We start from the raw sequence: 16721 nt of genomic DNA, 5'->3' as shown, positions 1-16721 counted from the left end.
CAGTATTGCACAGAACACATACCACTACAGGATGTTCATAGTTTTCTTCCTCTCTCTTCAGTTAACCACAAAAATCAAGTACAGTTTTAAAAGAGAGGAGCCTATTTGGATGCCTTTGTGTATATTTAGTGTCACCAGCCAAGTGATGTTTCTATTTGCTTTGGCTGACTGAGATGGAGTAAGAAAAAAAAAATGTCTCCTTACAGAGAATGACCACATCTTAGCCGTGCTCAGAGAGAGCCATCACATGGCTAGGGGAGCAGGAAATAACTTACAGTTCACTCAAAGCAGTACTAAGCAATTCTGTGGTTTCAAATCTCGGCCTGTAGAGTTGCTGAAGCTGTATCTTCCCGTATACAGCTTCTTAATATAGCAGCTTCCAAACTGGAGAGTCTGGTCCTCCCTGGAGAAAGCGCAGCGGAGGGTGGGGCAGCACGAGGAGCCTGAGGAATATCCCACTTGGGTTGTGCTTCCCCCTCTCTCATCCACAAGTTCTCTTTTCTATAGCAACGCTGGCAATGACCTTGGGCCAGCGAAGATGAAATAGGGGAGAGATGTCTGACGGGCATACCTCAGGCTGAAGCGCATCGTAAAGCAGCAGCCAACAGCTGGCTGGCACGGACTGCCTCTCCTCGTGTGATGCTCTGATGAGTTCGGAGAATATGAAGTGTGGACAGTTAGGGCGATGTGCCAGGTGAGACACCAGCTTCATCAGTGAGAACAAAGTTGAGGAACCAAGAAACAGGGAGATAAGGGAGCAGAGGGAAGAACGGTGATGAAGAGAGACTTTTCTACCTCCAGATTGCGGATGCAAGGGCTAGAGGGAGAAAGGGAGGTTTTGGAGGCAGCTGAGGGACAAAGGGAAGAGAGGAAATAAGGGGAAGAGATCATTTTGCTGGTAAAGAAGGGCAGAAAACCCTTTAAAGAAAAGAATGCAATGAGGGAAATAGAAGAAGCCCCTGATAGAAACCGAGATGCAAAATTCAGGGACAGAGGTCATAGTGCAGGGCTTTGAACTACATCAGCTGAATGGGACTTAGAAGAGCAATAGAAGCTAAATTGATTCCTAAAATATCATTACCAACTTCATAGTAATCTGCTGTACAAAATCTTAACAGAGTTCTATTTTCTACATAGAAAGTGGATTCTTTTTAAGAAGGCAATTAATAGTATATTTTACAACAGAAGCAGTTTAAGTGGTAAACCATTTTATACTTGTCTTCACCCCTAGCTTAGAAAGATATTAACACAAAAATTGCTATTCATTTCTTTTCTTATCCACATGTCACGTATGTGTAAATAAGTCTTTGGCTGTCACTTCAAGGAGGGAGAACCCATTTACTATTTAGCGCCAAATTCCAATATTCAAATATTCTTTCTTTATAGCCTACAGAACAGCGAGACAACTATTATGTTTCGCTACTTAACGCTCAGAGATGTCATTTAGGAATCCCATATTCTATCTTAACCTTTCTTGTAAGGTATTCCCAAGTGTCTTGGCTAACTTTGGGGAAGCCATCATCAACGATACTAAAAGCAAATGCATTTTTGAAGCGTTTGCAAACTCAGAAGCAAGCAGTTATCTTTCCGTAGCTAAGAGTTCAAGTAATAGAATACAGTTTTCTTAGCTTTAAACAGGAGAAAACTGCATTTTCTTTTGGTAGGTCGGTGCTACTCATGCTGCAGATGCAATACCCCAGCATATAAAATATGCTTATAGAGCACAAATAGATTCCTGTTTAGCTATACTGCTCTTATGCTGCATAGTGGCTAATTAACAAGGGGAGATACAGGCAAAGTAACACATTCACTTTGAAGGGAAATGAGATGAATGTGGGAAATTCTGAATTACACGTGAAGTTCTGACGGGGGAAACAGTGTGCGAAATCATCTTCCAGAAATGGAAACACTTACGACCTTGCAAGCCTTAATGTGATCTTTCAGCTTTAAGCTAGACACACTGGAAAACTGGAAAATCCATTAACATCGTTCCTCAGAAAACTTAAAAGGAAAAAAAAGCTGCCTAGAGTCAGGATTTTAAGGGCAGCTGATTAAACATTATAGGGAAACAGCCTCACCAAGCTGTGGATGCATGTATGAAGGCACGTGCCTAACAAAGGTGAGATGCAATCTGCCAGCATACTGGGGAGCTCTGCTGCAACAGTTCCCTTGCCAGCAACAAGCTCTTCCTCAAAACATCAAGTCTACAGGAACTGAGTAATTTGTAAGATGCTTTAATGAATTTCTACCAGAACCATATTATTTTCAACCTCAGAATACTAATTAGAGATGCCTAAAACGTCATGCACTGCATAAACACGAAGAGGTGTCAGGAGAATTATCTAACCCCAACTCCAGGGTAGTTGAAAATACCTTACTGAATTCGAAGAACTTAGCAAGTGAGCAGTTTTCTGCAGGAGTGTCCCCATAGCTGTTTGCATTACATATCTTTCCGTTTGGCCCTACTAGCACACTGCTCCTGCCGCACAAAGATCATAACACACTAGAATTTTAGAGTGTAACTGGAAAACTCCAGGAATGTAATTGCATAGCTACTTTGCCCATTTTAGTGGTTATCCAGGCATAAACAACATGTCTGGAAGCCACAGAATTTAGCATGGCAGTGTACCCAAGCAAATATATTGGGAAACAAGACTATATCTACAGCATCTGACCAAGTCACGTCCTTGTAGAGCGAGGGGGTTGTTTAAAACCACCCATGAAGATACACTTCAAATTCTGCTAAATCCACTTTGCATGATTTACTGTTACAAGGAAAAGCTGGCAATTAAAATAATATCTCTGTGCTCAAGTAACATGTAATGTCAACTGTTCTTGAGGAGGTCATTCCCTAACCTACCGAAAAGCAACTCTGCCTAGTGCCCATGACACAGTTTCACTGCTTCCTGTATTTTAGTATCAAGGTATTAGGTCATGAAACCTTGTGTTCTGCACTACACTCAGTTTTATTTCTGTACTACAAAGATTGCTCAAGAGACAAGCCTACGAAACGCACTCAGTGGAAGAGAGGACACTGTAAATCTTACCACACTGCTTTAAGTGAACAGCAAGCATCCTAACAGGACACTGAAAAGCTCACCGAAACCATCTCTGCTGTGGACAGCTCTGCCTATAGAAGGTCAAGGAAAATAATAATAATAAAAAAGCCTTTTGTCATGTCGGTAAATGAACTACTACAAAGTTTCTTGACAACACTCACCACATGCAGACCACTTCAACTCTTTGGTATGTTCCAGTGCAGAGAGAGGAGCTGCTGGTGGGAAACACTGCTGTTGCTGTACCTGCAGCTGCTACTACTCAACTGCAGTGGTAAACAAGTTTTGAATTTCTGTACTACTAGAGACACCAAGAACAGAGCAATAAAAGGCCAGAAGGAGCTCTACAGAAAAGGCTAGGACATTTGTTTGGACAAACATATCAGAACTCCACTAAAGGAGATTCGAGATCTAAACTCTCAGTAATCTCCATGATTACCTTTTCTACTCTGAAAACGGGTGGTAGAAAAGGGGTCTTCCACACTCCGCTTACTACAGATCGGGCTTATACCAGACCCTTGAAAACTCCAGAAGAAATAGTCCCAAAGCAAACATTCTAGCAACAAGATTCAAATCAATATTTACAATCAGATAAAGCACAGAAATCACAAATTCTACATCAAAGGAGCAACAAAGCAGAGTCTTTCCATTTACGTATTTGCATGAAAAAGCAAACTCAGTCTTCATCTTCTCGCAAGAAACTACCTCGTCCTCACGTGTTCTCCTAAACACGCTGTATCTGGACATCTCGGTGGAAACCCCGTAGTCAAGGCATCTTACAAATGTTCACCTGCATCCTACACTAAAACTTGTGCTCCATCTTCGGGCTCTTCTGAATTCCTCCACCTGGTTCTTAGCTGTGGAGAGCTGCCAAGTTGCAACACAGCAGCTTGCGACTACAAATTGCTTTCATCCTGTTGGGCCCGTGCACTGCAAGATTCCAGAGCGCATTATCAGGAGCACGAGTGGCATTCGCGACCGGCTCATTAACCACAGAGACTTTCAGCACTCAACTACCTGCAAAACAGAGGAAAGGTCTATGAAGTAGCTCAGAAGAGACTGTGAGAGCTCTGAAGCCTTAATGGACTGAGGCACTCATTCCAGCCAGGTATTACTGGATCACTTCCTCTATGCTTAGAAGCACATAACACTTCCTCACAAAGATACACAGTGACTGAACTGGGTAGTAGGACTCACCCTGCACATCAAGGCACCTAAGTTTAGGCATGTAACACATGAGCTGACAAGCATAGTCAGGAGACATGCAGCCTCTACGGTCACTCAAGCAGATATAGAAATTCAACCTGTACTTGTAAATTTTTATCTTAAGGTAAACTGAATAGGAGATTTAGATAAGAGCGAGAGTTATCTGCTGACATTAGTGGAACTCCAACATCTGAATTTGTCTCTTAATCTGGAACTAAATCCCACTTTATGACTTTCTCCCAAATGCGTTTCAGTAATGAGACACAATGCCTAGCAGAGTATTCACATGTAGTCTCAAAACATTTCTCATCCATGAGTAAGTTATTTGTTTGCTGCATAGTTCACTACCTTAGATTAATAGCGGGCTGTAAGGAAAGTAAGAACAAGAAACACCGCAGTGTGAGGAGGACGGCTTGCTCTGAAGGGTCCGGTCTGACCTGTTCCTGTGAAAATCAATTTGTAGGCACAGACTTGGTTCAGAGGAGCTGTCGGAAACCAGTGGAATTCTCTCTAGAATAAAAGGTTATTGCTGACATGTCATTTAGGGAAATAACTCCACTGGATACCAATGAGGCATCTGAAGATGTTATATGGCTTTTGACAAAACAGGACAGACATTCAGAAAAGAAACCTAGGCACAACTCAATATCCTTGCTCTTCAGTGCCCTACCCGTTCAGGTTTTTATTCTGTTTTATCTCAACTATTACTGCAACTTCTCCTTTGGCTCTGACATACAACCTTATTCTGGTCACATGCATTTTAAAAGCAGCCAAAATAGTTTTCTTAGTTTACTGCTGTGTCACTTCTCTTCTTGCATTCTTTACCAGTTCCTGTTTACCACATCACTACAGAGAGATCTCACAAACAACCTACTCCTAGCCTTACTCCCTTGACCAAGTGAAGAGTCCCACTTCTAAGCAGCATAAAATATCCATACTCCATTACCGGCTTCTAACGTTATCAAGTGTTACACACTTCTCATGTTTGCTTTCCTGAGGTCTCTTACATGTATAAAGCTATTTCTACAGGAATAAACTAATTCTTTATCACTGACATTATTGGCCACTGCAAGTCATGCAAATTAATCAAGTATCTTTATTAGAATGGATTACTTGGACACCTAGCATTTTTTCCTTAAAAAACCTTGTTCCTTATGATGAAATTGAAATGGATGACATACAGGGATTTAAGGAAAAACTTCCAAGTTCAGCACAACCACGAAAATATTTCAGTAATATATACAAAAGTAATCTACTCGCTCCTATTAAGATATGTTTGAATACACTTATTTTTACATTGTAATAAAAACTAGTTATTGAAAGACTTCTACGGATGGTGGGTTTTATACCTGACAGGTAACAAGTGTCACATCTGAATGAAAGCTAGTTAAATGCTTTTCATATATCTGTGCAACCAAGCAAGTCCTGAAGGGCTATGTGCTGGATACCTACTGTAAGTAGTTCTACATCTGGATCCAAGTTTTAACTCAATTCACTGTAGCTGCAGCTTTAGCTATGAGCCAATGGCTTGTTTTTTTGCCCTGACAAATTAAACTTTCAAAGATATTTTGATTGCTTATAGATTAAGACAAGTATTTTACAGCTCAGCAAGTTAAAAAAAAATCAGGAGTCAAAAATCAGTACAACTGTCTACTAGGCAATGAGATCCCCAAAGTATCAGTAGTTCTCCATAAAATGATACCGGCCCCAGCAACACAAACAGAATTATGGCTCTTCACCACTTCCATCACTCCCAGGTAATTTCTGTGTTTATCAGCCATAATGACTTAAAATGCCATTGAAATTATGTCAATGCTGAAGATCAGAGGTTGCGAGTACTCGATCAATATTAAGCTACTTAATTTCCATAGAACAAAAATTGGCTAGTGGAATCCTCTGTTATTTCAGTGTAGCTGCCTTGTAAACAAATGCGCAGTCACAGGAAAGACTGCTGAAATAAATCAGCTCTGCGGTGCCAGACGCTTTCTTAACCAAGACCCTCAGGACTGATACCAGCACTATGCCCTCCGCAAGAGCACTACAAGTTATTACTACAAAAAGAGTACCTAGGTTTGCAGTTGAATATTTCACCAGTTCCTTTTGCATTCGCTTCCCTAGTCACGTAAAAAGAAGGTTAGGTAAAACCTAACCTGACGTGATGTTGACATGGCAGGCACACATCACATCCAGCAGCAAACCCATGCCCTAACCTGACAGAAAGGCCACCTGTAGCAGTCAGCTCAACTTGTATGAAAGCCAGCTTGCAGCACCCCGTGAAACTTGCAAGATTTTCCTTTCCTAAAAAGCATCGTTTATTGCCTGAAGTATCACCAATGAATAATTCAAATGTGGATATTAAGAGATCAAATATCACGCATATTACAGCAAAAGGGCATTCACCAGCACAGCGTGCTGCCACTGAGTTACAGTTGAGCCAGAAGGTCAATAGTTTTGGGCACACCATCAGGCTCTGACGAGCATTTTGGACCCAAATCGGACAGCTGAGGTAGTTACCATCCATCCCCAGATGCCTGCTCCACTCCTCATGGAGGCTGCAGTCCCTGAGACAGAGATGTTTAATCTGTTCAGGAATTAGTTTCCAAACTGCCACCGTTTTTGGCTCAGCCTAAAAATTCATATTTAGTGTCTCTAGAACTCTGACAGTCTTCTGGACTTGAGCACTCAATTATACGGCAGAGACCCTCCACTACAGTCAGACAAGCCTAAGCTTAGCCTGGAGATCATATAGGGCAGGGGGAAAAGGGGAAGGGAATGGGCCACAATTGGGAAATCCTCAACTGGAAAGTCATCCAAAATTCAGCGTAAGCCACAAGAATGCATGATTTCAAAAAAACATGAAGAAGTGAGTTATGTCTACAAAGCTATGAACCTGCCACAGATCGCATCACCCAGATACTACAGAGATATTTACCTCCAAAGTCTGCCTTACATGTTATTTATGCAGAGAAGTTGAGAACTTGAGTAGGTGAGTGTTACAGCCGAGCGTAACAAAGTGTTCACTTGGCAAGAAAAATCTGAATTGAAGGAAAACAAATTTAAACACACAAATTCATCCACTATTTTTTAATTTGGAAAAGTTTTACTTTTATTTTTTTTTGCCAAAGAGCTAAACATGTGAAACGCGTGCCTGAAAATATTTCAATGAAAAATTTCTTACAAATGTATTACTTCACATAGAAAGGTCTCCTCTTTACATGTTTTGTAATCACACCTTCCGACCAATTTTAACCTAATTGCTGTGACAGCATCTCCAATTTAACTTACCCCAACGTAAATATCACGTACTTCCTGTTCGGTCACTACATCTCACACTTCCCTCGCAAGAGACGGGCTGATCAACAATACCGTTTCAAAGTCCAGAGGTATGTGGCAGCACTGCGATGGCACCGATACCCCGCTCCGAGCCACAACTTAAAGCCCATGAAACATTCCCCATGGCACCGCAGAGAGAGGCGAGCTGCCTGACAGCAGCACTCTCGTGCCGGGCACAAAGCATCACAGGACACCAGGTACCCCTTTGAAATGGCTTCCAAGTGGTCGTTTGGACAAGAGGGGCAGGTTTTGTTTAATTTTTTCAGAAATACAGTGGTTTGTTTTTCTCAAAGAACTGTATTTTTTTTAAAAAGACAACTGACTTTTGAAGCTATCAAGTGGTTGCTTTGTGTTAAAAAATAGACTAATGGAGATTTACCTTAGTATACAAGAAGGTATTTGAAAATGAAGAACTTCAAAACTGACTTTTGAAGCTGTCAAGTGGCTGTTGTTTGCTAAATACAGATGAGCAGTTTTACACTAACATACGAGAAGATATTCTGAAGATGAAGAACTTAAAAGCTGACTTTTGAAGCTATGTGGGGGTGTTTTCTTTTTAAATACGGATAAATATAAGTTTAAAATAAACATACGAGGAGGTATTCTGAAAATGAGGAACCTAAAAGCTGACTTCTGAAGCTATCAAGTGGCTTTTTTTTTTTTTTAAACACAGATGGGTACAGCTTTACATTAACATACAAGAAGGTACTCTGAAAACGAAGAGCTTACTGATATACTCGGGAACACCTTTGCTACACGGCTTGTCCTTCTAACCAGCGTCCTGCCCGCCCCTCCGAGCGGCTCTGTGCTCTCCCCCAAGCAGACCCTGGAGGATGCCGCGCCGGGGCCCCCCCAGCCCAGCCGAGGCAGGCCTAGCACCGACCCGGGCCTTGCCGCGGCTCCTCCCGGCCTGGCGGGGCGGCCAAACTTCCCCAGCCGGCTCTGCCCGCTTCCCTCCCGGGGGCAGCGGCCGAGCCCCCCGGCCCGCTCCGTCCCCCCCGCCCCGAGCTCCGGGGCCACCCGCACCGCCCGGGCACGGTGGGCACCGGGCAGGGGGAGCCGCCGGCACAGCCCCCCCCCCCCCCGCCCCGGTCCCCTCCGGGGCCGGGACTCACCACGCATTTCTTGCCGAGGAAGCCGAAGAGGCTGTCGTTCTCCTGCGGGGTGAGCAGCAGGGAGCCCACGTTGGTGACCCGCCGCGGCTGCGGGGGCTGCTGCTGCGGGGCGCCGCTCATGGCCGGGGCCGGCCCGGCGGCGCTGCCCTCCCTCGCCGCCCTGCAACCGCTGGCGCTCTCGGCCCCTTCCTCCTCCTCCTCCTCCTCCTCGTCCTCGTCCAGCCGCCGCCTCACGGCAGCCGCATGGCGGAGCCTCCCGCTAGGGGCCGGGGGGACGGAGGGAGGGAGGGCGGCGGGCAGCCCGGCCGATGGCCGCCCGCCCCGGGCGCCGGGCTAAACTTCCAACTTCGGCCCGGCTCCGGCGGCCGCACGATCCAACATGGCAGCGGGGGCGGGCGAGACCACAGCAGGCGGAGGGGAGGCCGGCGAGAGACGGAGCGAGAGCGCCGCCGCCTTTTCCCTTCTTCCTTCCCTCCCTTTCCCTTCCGCTCCCGCCCCGTCGCGGCCTCGCCTCGCCAAGGGCCTCTCCCCGGCGCCCTCCCCCTAAATACCTGCCGGGAGGAGGAGGAGGAGGAGGAGGAAAGACGAGGAGAAGAGGAAGGAGCGGGCACAGCGCTTTTATAAGCGGGGCTTAGCGCCGCCGGTGCCGGGGTGGGGGCAGGCAGAGCGCGGCTGGAGCCCGGCACCGAGCTCCTGTCAGGTTTTTAAGTCAAAAGCCATTCAATGAGTAACTCCAGAACCCTTTTTTGACCTTTTCTCTTTGAAAGAAGAACGTTTCCTTGAATAATTTCACCGTGCAAATTACCGAGTGGATGGTGTTATTCTGCGTTGCGTAGGGTGGGCGGTTTATGCGGTGCAGAAGCAGTTCCCTCGGCACGGTCACCCAGGCAGGGAGCAGCGGGTGTCAGAGCCGGTACCCCGCCTGGCACAGCCTTCTACAGCTGGAGGTGAAATAACTAAAAATTGTAGCGGGTATTTTGAGCTCTCTGAGGGGCCAGCTGCAGAGGACACCTCCTATATACAGTCAGTACACTTTGTCAGCCGGATTTCCCATCCCCGATGCTTCTCTCCACATGACAGTAGCAGAGATGGAGGCCGAAGGCCTTTCGGAGCTTGGAGAGCCTTGGCACAGCTGCCGTATGCTCAGTCTGACTTCCAGCTGCACAGAAGAAATACTTGTGAAGACAAAGGTGAAAAAGAGATGGCTAGGTGAGCACCTTCCTAGTCTTCTCGGTGTTTTTAAGTGGCGTATATGTCAGCTTCACCTCCTCTGATCAATTCATTGCCCATCTGGAAGATGCTAAAGCAATTCCCCCGTGATGTTTTACTTTGTATTAAAGGGAAGAACCGATGAAGCACAGGAGGAAAGGAGCTAGGGGAGCGCAGGAGGAAAATCTGTGAACACAAATCTTACATGAAGCTGTGCTGAGTTCTCTTCCTATCTTCCAAAAGATTGGGCAAGAACAGATGGCGACCCCTTCTGCTCTGCTTACAGGCCCTTTTCACTGTACTTAAAAGAGCCTGTAGCTGTGTCCGAAAACATACGGAAGACAGAACATAGTGGGAAATCCTGAACTTTCAGCATAAAAAGAATTTAAAATACATGCGTACAGGACTCCTCAGTGTGCAGATCTCACAGAAGTGGCTTGGGTCTTTGCTATAAAGGAACAGCAAACAGTAGGAACCAGTTCTTTCAAAGTATTTTTCAGCAGTCATAGGTACTTCAGCTTTCATTCCTTTCTTGTGTAAGTATGTGCATATTTTAGTGGAAGGGGAAATATTTTAGCTAAAGAATATTGGCAGCATTCCGTTTGTTGAAAATGTATGTAAAGAGATAAAACACATGGAAGCACTTTACAAGGCACTTCTTTTTTCTTTCTTTCCTTTTTTCACAATTATTTTGCAGCCAGAGCCTGTTTCAAGGAAATTTCGTACGTGTCTTGGTGGTCATAGTGTAAATAGCTAAAAATATAATACACCTTTCACAGGTAAATGCTGGTACTTTCCTCACTTCTCTGGTTTGTTATGTTCATTGCTTTTTTTCCCCCACTCATTTCTGTTAACTTTTACTGTTTGTTCCTTACTGTATGGATCCTTCCATTCAAACAGTTCTGGGTGATACTTCTTGCTTCACACTGTTCCTCTCAGACCAGCTGGCTGGTAACTATTCTTAAGGGCCTTTTAACCTTCAGGCTCTATTGTTAAGATTTTGTATGCTTTTTTAATAGGGGTAGACAGGAAAGGGAAGAAAAAAGGGCTATTTTCAGATCTTGTGTTTCATTAATAATGCAAAAGCTGTTTCTGTTTTTGTATCATGGCAAAGCAGTGAGTCCTGAAGTGAAATGGAAATATCAGTATCTGCTGATGAGTACAAGGGTCCCAAAGAAAAATAGATTTTTGCCTTTGGTGTTTACATTTGCAGTAATTTCAGCTGAGCTGCCATTCCTGCATAAAACATCCAGTCTCGAGCAAAATTCTGCTAAGCAAAGCCACCAACCAGAGCTACCTGTCTGTATGTTGAAGAAATCACATTGTTCTTTCTGACCTCTCTTAGGGAAATTGCTGTCATTTTTTATCCTAAGCTTTCCTCTGAATGTCTGTAAGTACTGTAGTAGGAAGCTTCGAGCTGTGTTGTCCACTCCTGATGCCAATAAACTGTGGGAAGCTGCTATTCATTTGCATTTATTCTATTTATTTAAGATACCAGCTCATAAGGCCAAGGTACTGGAGTACATCATAAGTGACATTCTTATGTCAGTATAAGCACCTGTAATGATTTTAAAGTGTTATATTATAAATATGTATTTAATAAACAGATTTTATTATCCTTGTCAGACTTAACTTTGACAGAAATTATGTGTCTCTGAAGTTCATCTTTAAATGGGGACCTCTGTTTTTCTCAGTATTTTCTTTGCCAGCTGCAAATTGAATTCCATAACTAGGCTGAAGTTACACACTTTGAGTTTCAGAGTTTAAATATTCACCCAATTTCAGAAATAGCATTCTGCAATTGAAAATAAAGTAAAAAGCTGAGCAAGACTTTCTACTTAGTTGATTTTTCTAGAGCTACGAATCAGAGTATATTTCAAAGTTTTTTTGAAGTTCTGAATTTTCTCAATGCAAGAAGTTAGTTTTCCAAGGATTTTTGTTATTATTGTTTTTTAAATAGCAGCACTGTGTTTCTCAAATCTTGATTTTTGTCCCAGTACTGAATTTAGGTCATACAGCGCTGTTGTCTTATTATCCTATCCATAAGGTGAGGAGACAGCTCATTACACCGAAGAACAAGCAGGCTTAAAGGGGAATGCAGATCTCAACAGAAAAAATCTCCAACCTTCCTTCTTCGATCTCATAATCAATGGCAAGTGGAACAGCATGGTACAAGTGCAAAGACCGCTGCAGCAACCACAAAAGCATGGCTGGGGGAGATCAAAGTTGTGAACGTATGATTCGTGTCACCACACTGAAGGGGTATGTCAACAGGGCAGCAGAAGAACGGACAAAAAGAAGGAAAGGCTCGTTTCCCTCAACACCCTTTTTGGTTGGGCCTGTAGAAAACACCAGTTCATTTACTACAAAACCGCTTGCGGTAACCAAAAAAGAGGAACTCTCATTGTGGTTGAAAATGGTTTTTGAGCTGTGAAGATACAAGTTCTCTTTTTTTAAGTAAACCGCATCGTTTTTCTCTGCATAGATCTCATTTAAGAGAACTGGGTATAAATCATTGCTGAACCAACGACAAATAGCATATTAACTATTTTACTCGCAAGTTCATTCACTTCTACTCCCCATGCACCGAACTTTTAAAAGTTTAGGAATCGCAGACTTCTGTGGAGGTAACTGAATCATCTGTTAAGTTACAGCTCAGTTCGGGTTCAGTTGCTGTGTTTCCTTTCTCACAGAGATTTTGTATGATCTGTTTTAGGCAGATAACAGTCTGGAATAAAGAGGATCTGGAATCTGTGGTGTTTTTTTTTTTTTTTTCCCCTCTATATTGTATTTATATCCTATAATTTTCAGACACAGAAGGACATGAAGTAGCCACAGATGTTGCAAAGTAGACAATTAATTAGTAAAGCCTCTGCTGACTCCTTATGAATATGGAACTGTAGTGTCAGTAGGAAGAATCCTCTCCCTTTGTGGGCTGGCTGGCAGAAGAGCGTCCTCGCTGCTAGAGTGAGCAGACTGAAGCCTGAGAACCAATGCAGTAGGACAATAAGTTCTTTCATTTCTTGTACGAATGCTGTCTTGGGTGCCAGCTAGAACTTTTTCTTTCCCTGTAGTGCCTGTTACTCGTCTTTGTTTGCTGTATCTTCTCTAGCCCTTGTTTTCAGGCTCAGACTGTTTACTTGAGAATGAAGGAATGCAATTTGCGCCCTTCTGTTTTGCTCAGCAGAGGATAACATTAATTTTGCTTTGGATGTAGAATTGTATTTTGAATATATTGATATAAGATACTGATGTGTTTTTTTTGTTTTGTTCTGTTTTTAACTTTGAAATCAGTTGTAGGATTCTCTTCACAGGCTCCTCTACAATTCTTTAAAGGCCTGAAGCGTTGGACTGTATTACTCTCCTTTCTAGGACTGTGTGGAAGAGAGACCAAACTGGAATGTGAGGCATCTTCTCTCTCGTCTTAATACTTCTTTATTATGCAAGTATGTTGATCATTGTCTGCAGTAACAGTTCTGTAGCTGCTCTGCAAATTAGAAGAAAACGTTTTCTTTCCCCAGTCCAGCTATCATCATAGCTCATCTTCAAAATTGTATACCACGGGGTTTGTTGAAACACTCTTTTTATTCTTCTTGCCTGGCTTATACCTTAGTGTGATTCCTCAGTTTTACACCCAGCAATAAACATGAGCCGAGTATATAAGTTGATTTTGATTTACCTGCAGGTATTAAAAGGAACTTTCACTCCTTCCTCCAAGTTTCCTGACAGCTTTTAAATTCAGTGTAATGAAATCTCCCTCCAGCCATTAATCAGCCACCATAAAGCTCAAGGACTTCACTGGCTAAAAAAAAAAAAAAAAAAAAAAAAAAGAAAAACATTCTTTCTTTACTGTGATCTGCTAATACGTTGTTATAGCACATTGCTTTAGCAAACAGAAGTCTCTGGCTTTGAAACATCAGCTCTTGTTTGCAGCGACTGCCCCCCACCCTGATCAGCATGCTTGTGGCCAGGAAGCCTGATCCTTACTGAGCTGAGGGTAGTGCAAGGCAAGTGCATGCGAAATCCACCCTTTTTACTGGCAGAGCTAAGGATGATGTTCGTATCTGCACTCTGAGAGCTAGCCTGAGATCAGTCATCTGCTCCCAATAGCAGGAGATGAGCAACTCCCAGTGAGCAACTGGCAAATACGTAATGCAGCTCAGCAACAATTGCAACTCGGATCCTGGTGGATGGCTTAATAACTTCTCTGCAGTTTTTCTTTCTCTCTTCCTCTCTTTCTCCCCTGGCCCCCCCCCCCCCCCCCCCCCAAGTCCAGCGCTGAACAGCCTTAAGGAATAGGCACCAACTGCACTTTGGTTCCTGTTGGGGTTGTGCTGGGACACGCTCGACCAGATCCTTGCTGCAGCTCCAGGGCGTGCCACTTGTTCTGCTGCTGCCCTCCCGTAGGGTCAAAGAGCCACATCCCATCAGAGGTCAGCCTTCATCTGGCAGATGTTTTCAGACCCAGGGCTTCGCTGTTGCTTCAGACTGTCTCTGGCATGATAGTGCTTCTTTAATTGTCTTGCTTCTGTGTGGTTTTGATAGTTGATAATTAAAAAAAAAAAGGGGGGGGGGGGCAGACTTTATGCATCAGCATTCCTGAAGGCTTGTTGCTCCACCTCATAAAGCAAGATTGAGAACGTGCGTATCTTGATCAGCCTGATTTTTGTGTTCAGGATTATTTATATCTGCTTCAGGCCAACTAGAGCCACTGGCATGGTGACCTATATTGTTTTTATAGGAAAAAGAGAATATGCTTAACAAATACAGAACCCTAACAGACAGATAAGCAAAATGAAATGGAACACATAGCAAACTCGTGAGAAGACGGATGAAAACCATCAGATTGTTTTTCAAAACTGTATGTGGAATTGACTACTGCTCGTGTGTATAATGCATCAACAAGGCAATCTGCAGCCTGTCTAGTTGTTTCACCGCAGAGACAAGTCTAAAAATAAATCTTAATTTTTGAATCCATCCTAGTAAGTAAAGATAAATTTCTGTAAGACCTTAGGAATATCTAGAATTTAGCACAGACAGCCAAGTTATTCTAATTGGTATTTTCCTGGCTACCCTATTATTACATTCAATTAAGGACTCTTCCCATGGTATGTTAAGGTGGCACAAATAAATGGTATCAGTGCGTCATGTGGATATCTACCACTTTATTCATGCTTGTCGACAAAGTCACGCTCCTTGCAAAGAACCAGAAGAAGTTGCTGATTTCTTCTATGAGAACTAATCTAGTTGTTGTTTTTCTTTTAGTTAGTATTTAGTCAAAATACTGCCGTATGTGCAGCACAGTAGTGCCTGAAGCCCTGCCCTGGTTTGGTGCCTCGGTACCTTGTAAATATGTACAGGAACCCAGCAGCTCCTGTCCAGGGAGGAGACATTAAACTTGGAGCAGCACATCCGCATCCTGCCTCTTAAAACTAATCATCATTGCATAAATATTGACTCTGTAGGTTACAACCTGAAGTAGAGACATTTATTTAAGTTTCTCTAATCCATTTCCTTTCTATGCTTGTTTGCAATATTGGAGGATGTGTGTACCACTTTTTTTGAAGGTACCAGAGTACTTCCAGCCCGCCATCAAATTTGATAAAAAATATGTATCTCAGCTTCAGACCTACCTATTTTTCAGCTGGTAGGATATTTTTGTGCATTTTAAGAGGGCTAGAACTGAGTTTATTTAAACTCATAACTGTAGACTTTGTTTTCAGTGTTTGCTGTAACTGCATACATGCAGTGCTGACCAGCTTTGTCCAGTTAGTTTTTTTGGCCTTGAATTTTCTCATATCTATTTAAAAATGAAAACAAATATCTTCACTTAAAATACTTTCACAATAATTGCAATAAGATGGGTAGCAGTTTGAGGACTCGAAACCTACAGCACAGTTAATAAGGCTTTCTGGGAAAATACTTGCTACTGCTGGAGCAGCTCTTTCACAGAGGTCATGGCGTGGAGCCAGGGGAGGTTGGTAGACGGCTAGGCAACCAGGAAAGAACAAGTTTGTCAGCATGTACAGCTGATTACTCTGAGAATAATTTTCCATAAGCATAGTCTGCACGGTGTTTGCTTAAGAGGGGTTTAATTTTTCACTAAACTCCCTAGCAGCTAAGTCGTTTTAAACTGTGGCAGAAAGTCATTTGTTCAAATCAGATGAAATAAGGGGCAGTATGGTTTTTAATAATATCACATCGCAGTAGGATGAGGTAGGATATTTCAATATTTATAGGCAATATGGGATCATTCCTGTAATGATACATGATGACAATTATTTTGGTTAGGGAAGTGTTTTGATTTCTATTAGCTACAGTGATCATTTCTAAAATGTCTCAAAACTAGAAAATGTGAGAAATGTTACCCTTAGTGTGAGAAGATACAGCCTTTAGTCACTACATTCTCCTGCTTGTGAATGCCATCTCGATTGCCAGCATATGATCATAGGAAATAAATATATTTTCTTTTCTAGGTTCATGGTTACAACTGCAGCATAACTCAGATGGGTCGGTTTTATGGTGCTCTGTCACCCAAAATGTCTAACCAGGTATAACTGAACCGCACTTCAAACGTCCGAAGCAGATGTAGGTGCATACAGCTGCTGCACTGTGTCCGTATTTCTTTCTCTGGCTATCTCCGTGTCCAAGGTCAAGACTGAAAGAGAGCATTACACAGATAGCTGTCATATGGAGACTTCCTTTCCGCTGAACTAATCCCTTGTTAGCGGTGTGGCTAAGGTATGGTATAAAGCAGATTGACTGGAATAAATGCGTGAACTCTAAACTTTAAAAGGAGAAG

The 16721-nt window shown here is 43.1% G+C and overlaps 1 protein-coding gene across 2 annotated transcripts in view; it reads right to left on the bottom strand.

Annotated features, from left to right (window-relative positions):
- Positions 1–9236, bottom strand: part of WASL (WASP like actin nucleation promoting factor) — a 49466-nt gene extending 40230 nt beyond the window's left edge. The window contains exon 1 of one of the 2 annotated variants that reach the window (XM_066990609.1): positions 8711–9236. In XM_066990609.1, coding sequence (XP_066846710.1) covers positions 8711–8830 — 120 coding nt within the window. In that variant the 5' untranslated portion in view covers positions 8831–9236. The remainder of the gene's footprint in view (positions 1–8710) is intronic. The other variant, XM_048065699.2, reaches the window with a different exon arrangement.
- Between the last annotated feature and the right edge of the window lie 7485 nt (positions 9237–16721).

This window comes from Anser cygnoides, chromosome 1 (genome assembly GCF_040182565.1).
Source record: "Anser cygnoides isolate HZ-2024a breed goose chromosome 1, Taihu_goose_T2T_genome, whole genome shotgun sequence".
Taxonomy (NCBI): Eukaryota; Metazoa; Chordata; class Aves; order Anseriformes; family Anatidae; genus Anser; species Anser cygnoides.
Note: the sequence above shows the minus strand (reverse complement) of the source record. Positions and strands in the feature narration are given on the sequence as shown.